Genomic DNA, 17,224 nt, shown 5'->3' with positions numbered 1-17,224 from the left:
AAAAAAGAATTCCGGGAGAATCTGTAAATATGGAGGGCAACTAGACAAGAGAACTCGGTAACTAAAATCTGCTATCTCAACGCTATAGGCAAGATGACAGTGATTTGCCAGCATAATGCTAGTCTGAGGGAGTCTCCGATTGGTCAGTGCCTTGCTGGGTAGGGTAGAAAGAGTGTAGCGGCAGTTACCCATAGGCCAGAGCAGAAAGGGGCGGGGAAACGAGGCTGGAAGGTCAGCAATCAGCTTTCGCGTAGTGACTCGAAGCTTACTTTCGATTGATCTGTAAAGACGCGGAAGGCTGAGCGAGGCTTCTTTCGGCGATTGGCCCCAGGACGGGATCCGGAGCTTTGATTCGATAATACCTGGTAAAGTGACACGCCCATCGGTCGGCGATTGACGCGGGTGACTGGAGGAGGGCATGCAAATCAGGAAGACAGCGTGCGATTGGCAAGCACTGCACAGGGCAGGCATCCCCGGCGCGGCAATCACTTGCGATTGGTCGGCATGGGATGGGCGGCCGGTGCGCCGGTTCCCGGGTCCCAGCGGACGATGGCGTCTGGTGGCTGGCGCTGGCTCCGCAGCCTGTTGGCCGCGGGGCAGCCTCTGTTCCAAGGCCGTGCGCTGCTCGTCACCAACACGCTGGGCTGCGGCGCTCTCATGGCGGCCGGAGACGGCGTGCGCCAGTCCTGGGAGATCCGCGCCCGGCCGGGCCAGAAGTTCGACCCTCGGCGTTCAGGTGAGAGGTCCAGGGCAGATGGCTTTTAACTTCAGAGGGCCTTTGGCCCGACCTCAGATTCGGAGATCAGACCCGTGCGCCGTGACCCCTAACCTGTGGCCTCAGTCCCCCGCAAGACTTTTGACCCCACGTGCATCCTAAACAGCCCTTGCCCAGGTCTCCATCCCCTCTCCCTTAGGACTCTTAATCTCCACCCATACGTAGGGTTTCTGTCCACTCACATTGAGTACAGGATGCTGACCCCCAAATAGTAAAGGGCGCAGCGTCAGGCCCCAGCCAGCCTAGGATCACACCCTACCTTCCCTACCTTCAGTGACTCTGTTTCTGCCCCTGGAAAGCGGGGTGATGATAGAACCCTCTGACAGGGTGGTAAGGGATGAGGCAAGAAGATACAAAAGCAGCCCTTGGAATGGTGCTTGGTGCTGAGGCTAGTAATGGAAAAATTTATGGTTAGGCTCTGGGAAAGTGTCAGGCCTACCTAGGTATTCGCTAGGGAGGGAGTGGAATGGAGGGTTTGCTTGTGTAATATGGTGCCCCTGACTCTTGGACTGCCCACAGCGAGCATGTTTGCGGTGGGCTGCAGCATGGGCCCCTTCCTGCACTACTGGTACCTCTGGCTGGACCGCCTGCTCCCTGCATCCGGCTTCCGTGGCCTCCCAAACGTCCTCCGGAAGGTCCTCGTCGACCAAGTAGTGGCCTCTCCCATGCTGGGCGTCTGGTATTTCTTGGGTAAGGAGCCCTGTGATCTTGGGTTTTTCCTCTCATAGGTTGAGAGAGGCAGAGCCAGCTTTGTATTAAGAAGGATGTGGGAGTTCCCATCGTGGCCCAGTGGAAACGAATCTGATTAGAATCCATGAGGACGAAGGTTCAATTCCTGGCCTCGCTCAGTGGGTTAAGGATCCAGCATTGCCGTGAGCTGTGGTGTAGCTTGCAGATGCGTCTCAGATCTGGTGTTGCTGTTTCTGTGACACAGGCCAGTGGCTACAGCTCTAATTCGGCCCCTAGCCTGGAAACCTCCATATGCCACAAGTGTGGCCCTAAAAAGACCAAAAAAAAAAAAAAAAAAAAAAAAAAAGGATGTGTATGTGCACCTCCTGTGTAGGTGGCCTTGGACTGGAGGCTGGGTTACAGTGATGACAGGTCAGACCCAGTGGGAGCAGGTGTGAATAGCAGATTCACAGACAATGGTGTAGGAAGGATGAGGACTCTCTCCTGGGGCTTCCCTGGACAGTAGTTGGAAGGGCTTCCCAAAGGAGAGGACACTTAGCTGAGACTTGAAGAAGGAGCCAGTAGCCAGGAGAAACAGACTGTGCAAAGGCCCTGAGGCTGAAGGAAGAGGAGCTGAGACGGGTTGACCGGGCATAGTTATCCCAGCCTTGACTCTGCAGAGTCCCTATTCTTTGTCCCCTGGGTCACTTTCCTTATCTGTAAAGGACTGGTAATAAAACACCTTCAGCCTCAGCAAGAGTGTGCCTCCATCCCTCAGGGTAGCATTTATTTACAACATACCTCTTTCCAACTTGTTCTGTTGTTTGCCCCTAGCCACCCTGCTGTGCCACCCTGCCCACGGCAATGCTTTTAAAAGTCCTGGTTCCTCCGCCCCTCACAGGTCCCACCCCAACCTCTCGGCAATCCTACTCCCCAGCCTCTGACACTCTCATTTCTTGGTTTCCTTCCTAGGCCTTGGATGCCTGGAGGGCCAGACCCTGGATGAGAGTTGCCAGGAGCTACGGGACAAGTTCTGGGAATTCTACAAGGTGGGCATGTCTGCCCAGGCCCCGCTTATTTCCTCATTCTCCGCCCCCTCTGATCTGTCCCGCCCCTCCCTCTCAAGGACTCACCCAGGTCCCTCCTGGCCCCGCCCCTCACCATATTCCCCTCCCATAGGCTGACTGGTGCGTGTGGCCTGCTGCGCAGCTGGTGAATTTCCTCTTCGTGCCCCCCCAGTTCCGAGTCACCTATATCAACGGCCTGACGCTGGGCTGGGACACGTACCTCTCCTATCTGAAATACCGGGTGAGCACAGTGGGTGGACCAAGTACCGAGGGGACTCCTGGGGGGCCACATGTGTGAGCCCCAAGCAGCAATTCAGCTACTCTCCAGGGTGAGGGCCTCCTGTGCTGGTAACAACCCGCACCCTATGGTGGGTAGGCAGGTTGCTGATCACCAGCGGGGTGAAAACCAAGCTCACCTTTGCTGTCTGCTATGGCCTTGGACAGGTCCCTGTCACATCAGTCCAGTGAGACTGACCCCAGCCCTGATGGGTGGAGGAGGGTTCAGTGAGGAGGAGCCTGGAGGGATGAACAGGGTATGTAACCAGACCTTCTTGTGTGGACAGGTCCCAAGCCCCCTGACGCCCCCAGGCTGTGTGGTCCTGGGCACCGTGCAGACTGAGCTGCCCCCTACCCCCACCAGATGCCAGACAGGGCAAGACTGACCCTCAGCTGACCCACCACCTGGGAAGGAAGGGGAACAGGCTCCTGGGCCAAGTCTTAACCCAGTCCTGATTCCCAGGCATCTGGTTGGGCTGCCCCTTCCAAGCCCACTGCCAGGCCTCAGTTTGGGGAATCTGGAACACAGCCATGAAGATGAACAGTCATCCCCCAGCCCTTGCCAGGGAGCCTCAAGTGACTGGTGACAGATGTTCCATCCTCAGCACTGGGCCCCAGCCAGCCAGCCAGTGCCAAGCCCTCAACACTACTGTGGACTGGGTTCTGTGATCAAGGTGGGGACATCACCCATCCCCTTAGAGCAGGACCCAGCCTGGACTTGGCCCTTAGAATCCAGAGCCTCAGGTGGGTAGCTGGGCAGCCTCAGGGTCATGGACTGTGAAAATAACATTAAATTCTCTTTGTAATGGAAAATCATGTGGATGACCAAAGCCAGCACTGGCAGGCCGGCGCTCACAGGGACACTGCATCGTCCATTTGCTTTATTGGGTGTGTGTAGTGTTGTCATGACATCTCCTGGGGGGACTGGGGGGCATGTTTGACACTCATGACATCAGAACAGGTCTGGTGCAGGGGGCTGTCTCAAGGTGCTGAATACCCACAGCAGCCATCCCCCCTAAACCCCAAAATAGGTACAACCTTGGGGGCGAGAAGCCAGGCAGACCGTTTCCCGCCTCTGACCCACTCCATGGTCCATGCTAAGAAGCCCGCAGCTACCTTGGCCCACCCTGTCGAAGCTGGGGGCTGGCAGGCCTGGCTACCTCCCATCACCGGATCAGCCTGCCCTGGGGTGTCCTCTGGCCCCCTCTTCAAAACCGATAACTGTTGATGGGGGTGAATTTATAAAAAGGTGGGGTCTGGAGAGAAGGGTGAGTGGTGAGTTCACAGGGCCACAACACGCCACGGCAGAGCGGGAATAGGGCTGTATGTACAGGGTGGGGCGCAGAGCAGATGGGGCGCCCAAGCCCCTGGGGGACATCTCCAATAAATAAATAAATAGCTACGATAATAAATAGGGTAAGGGGCTAAATCAGGGCAGGGGACTCACGCCCACGGCCAATAGGGGGCCCTGGCTCAGGCCCAGGGGGCGGGCAGGGGGCGGGGCCAGGCTGGGGCGGGGCAGCTCTCAGCAGGCGCAGTCCTGGTGCGGGGGTGCCTGCTGGTCCGTGAGCTGTGGGCCCTGCTTGGCGCCCGTGACTGCGGGGTCGGCCGTGTCCAGTGACTCCGACATCTTCTCGCAGATGACATCCACCAGGCGCTCAAAGGTCTGCTTGACGTTAATGTTGTCCTTGGCGCTTGCCTCAAAGAACTCGAACCCTGTGGTCGGAGAAGGGAGGGGTGAGGACCCTGATTCCCCCACCCCCGCAATCCTAGAGACACTCCTCCGAGAGCAGGTAACACTGGGAGATTCCTAGTGCCAACCGCACGTTAAAGGCTCTGACAGGAAGGACGCTGGACTAAGTCAGCCTTTATTTCCCGCATCTCTTCACGCTCAAACTGCCCTGGTAAGACCCACTTCCCTGCTCCTACTATCCAGCTCAACCCTGGCCCTAGTGGCTTTTGACATTCAGATCAAGGCCTTTCCATGCTCCCGCACCCACCATGGCTCCCTATTGTCCTCTGAAGAGTCTGGCTCCTCAACTCATGGTTCAGGTCCTGCATGATCAGCCATATTTCCTCCAAGTGACCCTCGTGTTCCAGTCACATAAAACTATTCTCCAAAAGGGTAGTTCCCACATCTGCCTTTGCCCACACTGTTTCTTCTGTCTGAAAGCCCACCCTTTGTCTTCAAGTACCAGCTCCAATGGCCCCACTTCCAGGAAGCCTTACCTATGCCAGTGTGAGCCTGGCTTCCCCCATGGTCTTGCCCAGCCCAGGTCCCTCCCTCAGTCTCACAAAGCTGGAGACTTCTCAAGGGCTCAGGAGCACCCAGTACAAGGCTGGGCAGTGAGGGTATCAGTAACTTCCTGCAGAGTAGACTCCTAAGCAGCCATCAAGATCCACCTCACATGGCCCCTAGAATCAAGGTCGGTTTGCAAAAAGTACGAAAAACTCAGATTTGAATACAGGCCCCATCCTGGTTTTGCTGTGAGACCTTGGGTGTGTCTCCTCCCCTTTCCAGGCCCTCAGTGTCCCTTTCCTGGCCTGTAGGTGTCCAGCCCCTCTAGGCACTCACCCAGGTGGTCAGCCAGCTGCCGGCCACGTTCTGATGACACCACCCGCTCATCCTCCATGTCACACTTGTTCCCCACCAGCAGCACCTGGGCATTGTCCCATGAGTATGTCTTGATCTGGGTTGACCTGGAGGAGGTGGTGACAGGCAGGTTAGGACTTGGAGAATCTAAGCTCTACCCGTCTCCATCTTCCCCTGCCTTATTCACCCAACTCCAGAGCCCCACAACTCATTTATTCCTTGAGAGAAGCAGGCTTGGTCCCTCTGTCCTGCCATGTATCTGCTCCTGCTCCTGCAGTTCAATGATCTTGGGAGTCCCTCTTTCTTTCTTTCTTTTTTTTTTTTTTTTTTTTTTTTTTGTCTTTTTTAGGGCTGCACCATGGCACATGGCAGTTCCCAGGCTAGGGGTCAAATTGGAGCTGTAGCTGCTAGCCTACACCACAGCCACAGCAATGAGGGGTCCGAGCCAAATCTGCAACCTACACCACAGCTCACAGCATTGCCAGATCTTTAACCCACTGAGTGAGGCCAGGAATCAAACCTGTGACCTCAGGGATACTAGTCGAGTCTGTTAATGCTGAGCCACAACGGGAACTCTGGGAGATCCCTCTTTTTCAAGCAGCTTACCCTTCCCAGATCACCCCATATCAGCCCCAGAAGAATTTCTCCCTCTTGAGCAAATTCAAACATTACATTTTAAACGTTATCCTTACTCTGGGCAAAAATTTTAAATGTTTATATCCTCTAATCTATACAAACTGCCTTTATGTTTTCTGTCCCTCTCAGGCTTTTTTTTTCCTTGATGTTCACTATTTCATTTTTCCATCTGAAATCTTTTTTTTTTTATGGGCCACACTTGCAGCATATGGAGGTTCCCAGGCGAGGGGTCTAATCGGAGCTACAGCTACTGGCCTATGCCACAGTCACAGAGCAATGTGAGATCCAAGTCAAGTCTGTGACCTACACCACAGTTCAGGGCAACGCTAGATCCTTAACCCACTGAGCGAGGCCAGAGATCGAACCTCATGGTTCCTAGTCGGATTCGTTTCTGCTGTGCCACAACAGGAACTCCTGAAAACTTTTTTTTTTTGGCTATGCCCACAGCATATGTAAGTTTCCAAACCAGGGATCTAACCTGAGCCATTGGGGTGACAACACTAGATCCTTCAATAGCTAGGCCACCAGGGAACTCCTGAAATCTTCTTTTCCCATTATTTCAAGCTGGTGTCATATGGTTTTAATGATTATAGATTGATAGCAGGGCTGGGACCCCCAATATTGTTATTTATATTTCTGATAGGGGGCTGGGGCTCCCTAGTCTCAGGCTGCACCCCAGGCTTTGCATCAAGCCTGGCTTGAAAACCACCTGAGAGTGGGTGGGGCATGCTCACCAGTCCTGCACTGCATTGAAGGACTCTTCATTGGTGATGTCATACATGAGGATGAAGCCCATGGCGCCCCGGTAATAGGCTGTCGTGATGGTCCGGTACCGCTCTTGCCCCGCTGTGTCCTGGGGAAGAAGAGATGAGTGGCAGAGAGGACACACACAGAAGCTCCTAAGAGTGGAAATGAACTCTGAAATCATCCACCCCCTTGAGGCCCAGAGGAGTAGGGGCTTGCCTAGGAGCACAGTGGGTCAGGGAGAGTGAGTAGGCTGCCTGCACCGGGAATGTGGTACCCAGTCATCCCAAGGTAGCTACAGAATCGTTCCTTCATTCATTCAGCACATATGTGCTGGGCACTGACCTGTGCCAGGCACTAGGGACCTAGGTGTTAACAAAATGGACCAGGGAGTAGAGTTCCTGTCGTGGCTCAGTGGTTAACGAATCCAACTAGGAACCATGAGGTTGCAGGTTCGATCCCTGGCCTTGCTTAGTGGGTTAAGGATCTGGCATTGCCGTGAGCTGTGGTGTAGGTTGCAGACGCGGCTCGGATCCCGCGTTGCTGTGGCTCTGGTGTAGGCCGGCAGCTACAGCTCCGATTGGACCCCTAGCCTGGGAACCTCCATATGCCGCAGGAGCGGCCCTAGAAATGGCAAAAAGACAAAAAGACCAAAAAAAAAAGCACCAGAGAGTTCTCTTGTGGCACAAATGGTTAAGGATCTAGCGTTGTCACTGCAGTGGTTTGGGCTGCCACTGTGGCATGGGTTCAACCCCTGGCCTGGGAACTTCCACATGCCCCTGGGTGTGGGCAAAAAACAAAAACCAATAGCATCGGGATTGAGATGGCAGAGGAGTAAGACAAGGTACTCATCTTCTCCAATGAACACATCAAAAAAAACAAAACAAAAACAAAAACCCATCTACATGTAGAAAGATTCGTACAAGACATCTACTGAATGCTGACAGAAGATCTTAAACCTCCAAAAAGGGCAAGAAACCCACCACATAACTGGGTAGAACAAAAGAGGAAAAAGAGAGAGAGAGACAAAAACAAAACAAAAAACCAAAATAGACCAAAATCAGGAGTTCCTGTCATGGTGCAGCGAAAACAAATCCACCTAGTATCCAAGAGGATGTGGGTTTGATCCCTGGCCAAGCTCAGTGAGTTGGGGATGTGTTGCCATGAGCTGTGGTGTAGGTTGCAGATATGGCTTGGATCTGGCATTGCTGTGGCTGTGGTGTAGGCAGGCAGCTGCAGCTCTGATTAGACCCCTAGCCTGGGACCCTCCATATGCTGAGGGTGTGGCCCTAAAAAGACAAAAAAAACAAAAACAAAAAACAAAAAACTTGAAGGATGAGGGAGGGAGCCCTGCAGAGATAAGAAGAAAGGTAATCCAGGCAGAAGGCACAGCCCAGGGAAAGGCCCAGATGTGGACTATGTCTGGTATATTTGAGGAACAGTGAGACAGTGAAGAGGCTGAGGTAGAGATGGAGGGATACAAATGAGATTGGGTATCAACAAGGATAGACCACACAGGATCTTAGCCAGGGGGAGAAGGCACAGGTTTAACCCAGATGAGGTGGGAGCCTTGGCAGAACTGTGAACAGAGAAGGGATGGTTCTGACTTTGGATTTAGCAGGCTCCCTCATGTCTCAGAGGCACTGAGGGAGGTGGCTAGAGGAGCCTGTTCCTGTCTCGGAGAATGAGGTGGGGGGGGGGGGTCAAGATTTCTCTGAAACCTCATACAGAGCCACATGGAGGAAGCTGAAGATGGGGAGAGAAGCTGAGGCACCAAGCAAATGATGTGTCCAATGATGTCAGAGGTAGGAGAGGACCTACCTGGCATTTGCTACTTCCCCACCCTTGGAGAGCACCGATGACACACTGAAAGAACCGAGATACCCTCTTCTGTGCCTCTATCCTGTGGTACACAGTAAGGGCCTGAAAAAATGCTCAGTGTGTAATGAATGAATCTAGACAGGAAAGCAATAGGGAAAGCTGGGCTGCTCTTTGGGACAGAGAGGGAGTGATGGAGACAGAATTCCCCCAGCTGGACCCACCCAGATCTGCAGCTTGATCCTCTTATCATTCCGGTAGATGGTCTTGACCTTGAAGTCGATTCCTACAGTGCTGACAAAGGCAGGCGTGAAGGAGTCGTCTGCATAGCGGAAGAGGAAGGATGTCTTGCCCACACTGCTGTTTCCAATGATGAGGATCTTAAACATGTAGTCAAAGTTCTGGTCCGAGGACTCCTTCTGCCCATAGCGCGAGTCTGTGGCAGATGCCATCTGGGGGTACGGGGCATAGGCGAGCGTGAGAGGGTCGCCCTCCAACTCCAAACGCCCAAGCCCAGACTCAGGATGGAAGAACTCCAGAGCTCCCAGAGTGAGACAGAGATTACCTTTATCCCGTCAGGAGCCCCAGTACTAATGGTGGGGCCCACAGCAGAGGGCGGGCCTTGACCTTGAAAGGCCCAAGGTTTCAGGGGAGGACTTTCAGACCGAAAGGGATGGAGACATCGCTGCAGGCCGGAGCCCCTGGTCCGACAGCAACCTAAGCCCTACAGCTGTGCCTAGGGGAGTGACTGCGGCCGGCCCCGCCCCCTATCAATCATTCACGTTCCTCAGAACTGAGCGGCGCTAGCGCACGTGCACACGCGTGTACGGTACCCGCGGGGACGCGTATCTGCAGTCCTCCCAGATTCCCAGGCTGGGAGAGCTCGGGCTGAAGCAGCTACCCCACGTGATAGGAGCAGGGCGTGCTCACGCTCACGTGCACACAGCAGGGCACACACCAGGGCACATTCGTGCATATCTGAGCATCGAACACACTCGGCGCACAGGACAGAGGCAGACACCTGTCTGCACACCGACATGCATATACCAATGAGCAAATCCACCCGTGCGCACTGTGTCCTCCACCTATGCAGCCGAGTACACGTCACCCACATGGGCACGCATCTCTGTACATGTATGCACTTTGCTGTGCACGCACACGCATAGTCCACGCGTCCCCCTCCACACGCGTGCAACATGCACAAACTTGAGTAGGGAAACCCGGGGGGGTCACAAGAGCATACCCTGGGACCCAAGCAAGGGTACACACAAATCGGCCGGTACAGGCGGGCGCGCACACGCGTGTGCACACCACGCGCACGCGCACGCATGGAGCCTCCCGCGCGCACAGCTTCCCGCAAGGCACCCGTCTCGTCTCCCCTCCCCCTCCGCCGCAGAACCGGGGTGGAGAGGTGGGGGTGGGGAGGAGGATCCAGCAGGTAAGGGGAACCTACCCCTCCCCAGGCTCGCGACCGCCGCATCCTTCCCCTCATTTAACACCTGCCAACCTCGTCTCTCACCCCAGCCAGCCCATCAGTCAAATGAAGGTTATGTAGGTACTCCGAGCGGGAGTGCACAGGGACACTCGGGAGCTCACCTTGCCCTGCAGTGATGTGGTGGTGACCCTAGCGGTGGCGACGGGGCCCCCAGTGCGTTGATGTGGGGCTGCGCGGCAGCGGAGGCGGCGGCAGCGGCTCAGGCCCCTGCAGTCCTTGGTGACGTCCTGCAAAGAGCAGGGCGGGGCCTCACATGCAGATACGGCCGTGACGCCATCCTGGGGCGGAGCCACGCATTGAGATAGGGTCCACTGTCACACGCAGAGCGGGGAGGGGCGAGGCTCCCCACGCAGATTGACGCGAGAATGGGGCGGGGCCCAGCGAGCGCATCCAGTAGCTAGCGAAAGCAGTGCCGGAGGGGAGGAATCGCCTGCTGGGGCCACCTCTCTCCAGTGTTAGGGAGGCGGGGTTTCACGGCGCCTTATGATTGGCTTAAGTGTTCAAGCGATTTGCTAAATAGCCAATAAAAGATTGTCACGGCCCTCCTCTCGTCCAGCGTTGGTTCCCGAGTGGTTGAAGGGCGGAGAGGTTGAGGCTTTGGCGGAGCCTTGGTCTTCTGGGGGCGTTCCCCTTCCCCACCCCCGCGCACCCCAGGTCCGGGATCAGGGGGTCCCCGCCCAGTCCTGAGTGCCGTGACCTCTCGTTAAACACCCCAGTTTCAGAAAAAAGGAACCGAGAAGATGCTCCATGTCTCCTATTTCAAAATAAGTGCAAAAGAAGAAAAAACAGAAATAGGGGTAAAGATAGACCCTGTCTAATTTCTGAGATGTTAGATCCCCAAAGGGAGCCGGGCTGGTGGATGCTCCACCCTGTTAATGAGATGGAGAAAGAAGCAATTGGGACCAAGAGAGCCACCCTTCCCCAATTCCCAGAAGGAAGGAAAGAGCTGATGGACGCTCCGGGAACCCCTCTCGTTCCTGTGCCCCATTTTCCAGAGAAAAATTCGAAGAAATGGCGGAAGCAGGGCGGAGAGACGGCCTGTCCCCCAAACTCGCAAAGCCTGCAGTAAAAGGCATGGGAAACAGGGAGGATACGAACAAGGTTTAAAAACCAACAATAACGATGCAGGGTCGGAGATGCTTTACCCCTCCCTGGTTCCTGAGTTAAGAGACGGAGACTCAAGAATCCTCCCTCCTCCTTCCTGGCAAAAGGAGACTCAGAGATGGAGTTTGGGGTCAAAGATGTTCCACCGTTTTTCCGCCAAATCTTGTGAAAAAGTCAGAATGAGGAGGGGGGCGGTGGAAGAAGGAGACCTTGGCCCCCACTGCCGATCGCTGCCTCGCCAACTCCGGTCCCCACACCCGGCAGGGAGCGCGTGGCCCCAGGAAAATTCTGATCTCCCTGATTCCTCCTCAGGAGACGAGGGGCGGGGCCTGCTCTGTTTATAAAAAGCTCTCCAGCTGCAGAGGCTCCTAGATACCAGAATAACCTCGCGCCTAGAAGCCGCCCCCAGCCCCCTGGAAGTGCTCCCTCCCGCCCTCCTTGTAATTGGGAAATCTGTTGGGGTTTCTTTTCCCTAAAAGTAGCATTTGTGTCCCTCTCCCTCACTCTGACCATGAAAGTATCACAAACCTACTACGGAGAATTAGGAAATTTCAAAAAACATCGTAAATAAATATAAAATCCACCTGCAATATCCGCCTCCCAGAGGACAGCAGTAGAGTTCCCACTTTGGGCTAGGAGAGGTGGGGGCCGGGGGGGAGGGGCGCCTCTGGGCGCGGCCGCGGTGGAGATGAGGGCGCACGTGGCCGCTAGGCTCCCTAATTTCCCAAGTGCATATTTTGGGCTTTGTACATGGAGAGAACAAGGAAATACCTACTTATCCCCCGCCCCAAGGGTAAACACTCACAGCAATATGTACCACCTTCTGCACAAAGGAATTTGTATTTTAAAATAAAAATAAAATAAAAATAGTGGAAGGCCTCCATTGTTAAGAATGAAGCTCTGGAGTTTCCTTCGTGGCTCAGCGGTTAAGGAACCCGACTAGCATCCGTAAGGACTCCGGTTCGATCACTGGCCTCACTCAGTGAGTTAAGGATCTCGCGTTGCCATGAGCTGTGGTGTAGGTGGCAGACATGGCTCTGATCCCGAGTTGCTGTGGCTCTGGAGTATTGGCTACAGCTCTGACTGGACCCCTAGCCCAGGAACCTCCATGTGCCACAGATGTGGCCCTAAAAAGACAAAAAGGCAAAAAAAAAAAAAAAAAAAAAAAATGGGGAGTTCCCGTCGTGGCGCAGTGGTTAACGAATCCGACTAGGAACCATGAGGTTGAGGGTTCGGTCCCTGCCCTTGCTCAGTGGGTGAACGATCCGGCGTTGCCGTGAGCTGTGGTGTAGGTTGCAGACGCGGCTCGGATCCTGCGTTGCTGTGGCTCTGGCGTAGGCCGGTGGCTGCAGCTCCGATTCGACCCCTAGCCTGGGAACCTCCATATGCCGCGGGAGCGGCCCAAGAAATAGCAACAACAACAACAAAAAGACAAAAGACAAAAAAAAAAAAAAAAAAGAAGCTCTGAAATTAGGGGTAGTTGAATTAGGAGTGGGGGCTGCAGACCTGAGGAGAGGTGTCCTGCGTGACAGGGGACCGATAGGTGGGAGAAGGACGGTAAACCCTTTCAGGTCCCACACCACTACCTCCCCACCTTTTTCATCTTTCTCCTTTGGTGAGTCACTTCCAAGTGAAATCTTGCCTCAGGGCCTTTGCACCTGCTTTTTCCTCTGCTTGAGTTATTTCCCCAGCTCTCCCTGTACCTGGCTCTCTCATCCCCTTCAGTTCTCCAATCAACACCTACCTCCCTCTGGAAGTTTCCATTTCACTCTGCCACCTCCTATTATGTCCCCATGTTTCTCCTTCCTGACACATCCCCATCAGCAATGATCATGTTGACTTATTTATCCCATAGGCAGCCATGAGCTCAGAGGCAGGGATTGCTGTCCTCGGCAACTATACCTGTGGACACAGTAGGTGGTCTGTGATGCTATGACATGATGAATGAAAAAATGAATGATTGGAGGGAGGGACTTTGGCCACGGAGGTTAGGGAAGATCTCTCTGAGCAGGTGACATTTGAGCAGGAACCTGAAGGAGGAGGAGGAGAAGCTGGCCACTGGGAGAGGTGAGGAAACAATGCTCCAGACAGAAGAAACAGCAGGTGCAAAGGCCCTGGGGCTAGAACTTAACAAGCTCAAGAGACAGCCCCTCTCCAGCTCTGTGAGGGAGGTGGAGGCAGGCAGCATTTTGTTCCTCAACAGAAGGCAAACTGAGGCCCCCAAAATCACCTTAGGAGTTCACAAGGGCTTGAAGTTTCCAGGGGCCCTGAAGACCTTCTTCAGGGACTAGGGTGAGCCACAAAGGCAAGGACTATGTCCCTCAGGAAGGCCCCTAAACAGGAGAAAATGGGGGACCTGGAGCCTGTGACTTCCTACTTGCCCTTTCTGTGGGCCTCATTTTCTACATCTGTGAAATGGAAAGAAGAAAGAGCTCAGGACATGCTTTTTTTAAACATTACCTGTTGTTACAATTTTGTGATCTTCGCAAGGACCCATTTTACCCATGAAATGACAGAGGCTCAGAGAGGATGAGAGATATGTTGAAGCTGGAGTTCCCTTGTGGCTTAGCCACTTAAAGATCTGGCAATCTCACATCAGTGGTTCTGGTTACTGCAGTGGCTCCAGTTCAATTCCTGGCCCAGGTGAGAGGAGGAGAGTCAAGGACTTCCTGGAGGAGGGGATGCTAAACTGAGGCCCAAAGGGTGAGGATGAGGGAGAAGAGAAATATTCCAGGTGGCCGGCACAGCATGTGCAAAGGGCCGGAGGTGGACTGTGCTTGGAATGTTAAAATGCCAGTGTTGGTAGCATGCATTCAGTAATGGGGAGATGGGCGAATATCTGTGGCCCAAGTTGAAGGGAAACATATGAATGTTCTAATGAATGGGTGGGGGAAAAAACAGAGGGAAATAAGGTGAAATGCTGAAGGCAGGTGATCTATAGGTGAGGTTTTAGAAGAATTTTATTTTCTTCTCTACGTGTTTCTATCATTTCCAAATTCTCCTCAGTAAATATGTATTACTTGCAAGTAAAGGGGTAAGAATAAAAAATGTTATAAATATAAATCCCGGAGTTCCCGTCGTGGCGCAGTGGTTAACGAATCCGACTAGGAACCATGAGATTGCAGGTTCGATCCCTGCCCTTGCTCAGTGGGTTAAGGATCTGGCGTTGCCGTGAGCTGTGGTGTGGGCTGCAGACGTGGCTCGGATCCCGCGTTGCTGTGGCTCTGGCGTAGGCCGGTGGCTGCAGCTCCGATTCGACCCCTAGCCAGGGAACCTCCATATGCCACAGGAGCGGCCCAAGAAATGGCAAAAAAAAAAAAAAGATAAATATAAATCCCATAAATCTCTGCCTTTTAAAAGTCTGGAAGGAAATGCACCAAGTTCGTGATCCAGATGCCCTTTCATTCTCCCTCTGTGGAATTTGATCATTAATTATAATGATGATGCATTCTCAGTGGAATGGAATTACTAATGAAATTATTTAGGCATGAAGCTAGCTGTTTTTGGAGCCGGGGGCTGCTGCGATTACATGTGTCATGTATAAGTCTTCGGACCGGTGTGGAGGAAGGCTTGGGGCGAGGGTGGGGGATACTGAGGGCTCCGGAAGCGCAAGTGAACCTGAGACTTGAGCAGAGTCGCCTCATCGTTCTGTGCCAGGCCCGCAGGGTCAGAATGATGTGGACCAAGCCCTGCGCTGGAGAGACTTCCGGCAAAGCGAGGAGAAATCTCCCGCCTCCCCTCCGCGCCTCCCGCCACCAGGGGGCGCCCAACCCCAGGGTCGTGAGCCCTCAGGCCACCGGACCTCTCCATTCCTGTTTCCCCATCTGTGAAATGGGCACGGTACTAATTTTTGGTAATAAAGTTTATTTAACCCCAGAGAATGCCCCAAATTGCTAAGATATTTCACGGAGGTCACAGACACCACCCTCCAAGCCAAGTTTACCCAGGTACCAGGAGGGGGCCATAAAGGAGAAACTGAGGCCCAGAAGGGGCTGTGACTTGCAAGAAAGTGTCAGAGGCCTCCTTTTCCCTATGGAGAGCCTGGGGTAGCCTCAGAATCAGGAGGTGGAGTGACCTTCCATGGGGGAGAATTCTGTGCTTTTGTTGCTATTCTAGAAGAGGGAAGAGGGGGGCTGCAGGGGGTCCTGGGACCAGGGAGAACAAGGATCCTTAGGCCTAAAGACAGACACTACAGTGATTCAAAGCAACAACCAAAGCACAAGCGGTGACAGGCTAAATCAGTTTTCAGAGGCAGTCCCTGACACAGAACCCTGTCTTTCTTGGCCCTGCCTCCCCAATCCCCGGAGCTCCAGAGCCAGAATTGGGTCTGGATGAAGCTTTGGTGCTGCAAATTCCTCCATTCAAATTCCTGTTCTCTTACAATGAGCTGCCTGGCAGATGAAGGAGTCTGGGGAAGGGGGGCATCTCCTCGAGGCGACTCCCCACCTCCTTGTGTCGGGCTACCCCAGAGGCACATAACAGGCACAGGTCTGGCACATAGTAGGTGCACAGCAAATATCTACTAAAGAATGAAAGAATTAAGTGATGGACATGGCTCAAGAGTGATCACTGGAGAAGAACAAGGGGCCTGGCAAACACCCCCTTTCTACGCCAGGGCTGAAAGTCCAGGAGCGAGCACTCAAGGGCCCTGGAAGAGGCTGCCCCCAGCCCAGCTCCTTGGAGAGCTCTCTCAGCCAAGCCCAGGGTCAGAGTGAACCACAGCCAGGTGCCTCTAATTCAACCCTGAGACCTGCCTGTAACTAAAAGTTTTCTCCCTCAGTGAATGGGGAAGGCAAAGCAAGGGCCACCTGGGACCTCTTCTTGGAAAGTCTGCCCATCCACTAGGGGCGGTTAGGTGCCCAAAGTCTCAGCTATCACATTGCCCTTATGGTCCACGCACGGCTTGCCCTCAGTCCTCTGATCGTCCAAGGGTAGGGCCCCAGGGTCTGGACTGTCTTCGGGGGACAAGAGCTCAGTGTCAGCTGACTGCGAGACCTCCCCATCCAATGCCCCTGCCTCCTCTTCCTCCTCTTCTTCTGCCTCCTCCAGAGTCAGGTGAAACTGGAATCTGTCAGGGCCACCTTGCTTGGGGCTGGTAGGGTCCACAGGGGGGCTGTGGGGGATCTTGCTCTGGTACCACTCGCGGTTGTCCTCCAGAGTGTCCAGCAGGTCCTGTGCATCTGGGTGTACCAGGTCAGCCCATGTCTCCCACAGTGGATGGGCGATGTAGTCAATGAAACCCACCTGTGCAGTGATACAGAGTTGGGGGGCAGAAGTTGCTGTGTGGTGAGTTACTGTGGAACCTGGACCAAGTCCAGCCTCCAGAGCTTTACCCAGGTTGTTCCTTCTGCCAGGAATGACATTTTTCCCACCTCCTACTCATCCTTCAAAACCCTCTTCAAATAACCCCTCCTCTAGGAAGCTTCCCCTGCCCCTTCTAGGCACCTCCAACCCCTAAGCCTGTCTCTCCATCTCAGCCCTGACTGAGCCTCAGGGCTGGGTGAATGTGTCCCCCAGACTGGAAGACCCTGTAGGACACCCCATGTCACCCAAAACAGGTATCTTGAAACTCTACAGGTGAAGATCTCTCTTCCAGCAGCCCAAAGGGAATACATCCCAGGCCTGACTCTAAGTACAGACCCTTAGGCCACATCCCCTCATGTGCGTGCCAGGAGTCAAGCCAGGACTTGTGGGGTTCTCAGCCATTCCTTTCCCTCCTCTCTCCGCAGTGCCCCCCACCACCAGCTCGACTCAGTCCCTCTCAGACCTGGGACTTCTCCACAGAGGCTGTATGCTTATCACACATGGGGCTGATATCCAGGCCTGAATCGCGCTCACGGTCACCCTGCTGGAAGAACTCGGCCATGATACGGTCTGTCCACTGGCGGTACAGCGGCAGCGGCTTGGTGGGGTTGCTGAGGTCGGCACAGTGCACCAGGCTCTGCAAGACCTAGTGAGACAGAGGCTCAGGAGGGCTCAGGCCAGGCCACCCCCAGGACTGGTGCCTGCCTGCCTTGGGCTGGCGTCATGGACACACCCATCTTTTT

General features: G+C 54.2%; 3 protein-coding genes across 13 annotated transcripts in view; 1 reads left to right on the top strand and 2 right to left on the bottom strand.

Annotated features, from left to right (window-relative positions):
* The first annotated feature begins 511 nt into the window (after positions 1-511).
* MPV17L2 (MPV17 mitochondrial inner membrane protein like 2) lies at positions 512-3,600 on the top strand. 2 transcript variants are annotated; one of them, XM_003123505.4, is made up of 5 exons: positions 512-736; positions 1,295-1,465; positions 2,417-2,493; positions 2,624-2,752; positions 3,075-3,600. In XM_003123505.4, exons 1-5 carry the CDS (start codon positions 550-552, stop codon positions 3,171-3,173), a joined length of 663 nt encoding a protein of 220 aa, XP_003123553.3. In that variant the 5' UTR covers positions 512-549; the 3' UTR covers positions 3,174-3,600. The 2 variants fall into 2 exon arrangements, with proteins under 2 accessions (XP_003123553.3, XP_084868457.1); XM_085012331.1 differs by lacking the exon at positions 3,075-3,600 and having other exon boundaries at positions 2,624-2,939.
* Positions 3,601-3,655: 55 nt separating this feature from the next.
* Positions 3,656-10,302, bottom strand: RAB3A (RAB3A, member RAS oncogene family). 3 transcript variants are annotated; one of them, XM_085007856.1, is made up of 5 exons: positions 10,175-10,302; positions 8,019-9,030; positions 6,751-7,353; positions 5,363-5,487; positions 3,656-4,503 (listed from the first exon to the last, which is right to left on the bottom strand). In XM_085007856.1, the coding sequence occupies exons 3-5, from the start codon at positions 6,942-6,944 to the stop codon at positions 4,313-4,315; spliced, it is 510 nt and encodes a 169-aa protein (XP_084863982.1). In that variant the 5' UTR covers positions 6,945-7,353; positions 8,019-9,030; positions 10,175-10,302; the 3' UTR covers positions 3,656-4,312. The 3 variants fall into 3 exon arrangements, with proteins under 3 accessions (XP_084863982.1, XP_005654944.1, NP_001116651.1); XM_005654887.4 differs by having other exon boundaries at positions 6,751-6,869; positions 8,803-9,030; NM_001123179.1 differs by lacking the exon at positions 10,175-10,302 and having other exon boundaries at positions 4,313-4,503; positions 6,751-6,869; positions 8,803-9,030.
* Positions 10,303-15,024: 4,722 nt separating this feature from the next.
* PDE4C (phosphodiesterase 4C) overlaps positions 15,025-17,224 on the bottom strand; it is a 30,765-nt gene continuing 28,565 nt past the window's right edge. For all 8 annotated transcript variants that reach the window (XM_085012305.1, XM_085012304.1, XM_021083502.2 and 5 more), the window contains 2 exons: positions 16,945-17,127; positions 15,025-16,421 (listed from right to left, as the gene is read on the bottom strand). In XM_085012305.1, coding sequence (XP_084868431.1) covers positions 16,029-16,421; positions 16,945-17,127 — 576 coding nt within the window. In that variant the 3' untranslated portion in view covers positions 15,025-16,028. The remainder of the gene's footprint in view (positions 16,422-16,944; positions 17,128-17,224) is intronic.

Source organism: Sus scrofa, chromosome 2 (genome assembly GCF_054392235.1).
Source record: "Sus scrofa isolate SSC_HxYL_T2T_F1_AM1 chromosome 2, Sscrofa_HxYL_maternal_Yorkshire_Landrace_v2.0, whole genome shotgun sequence".
Classification (NCBI taxonomy): Eukaryota; Metazoa; Chordata; class Mammalia; order Artiodactyla; family Suidae; genus Sus; species Sus scrofa.
Note: the sequence above shows the minus strand (reverse complement) of the source record. Positions and strands in the feature narration are given on the sequence as shown.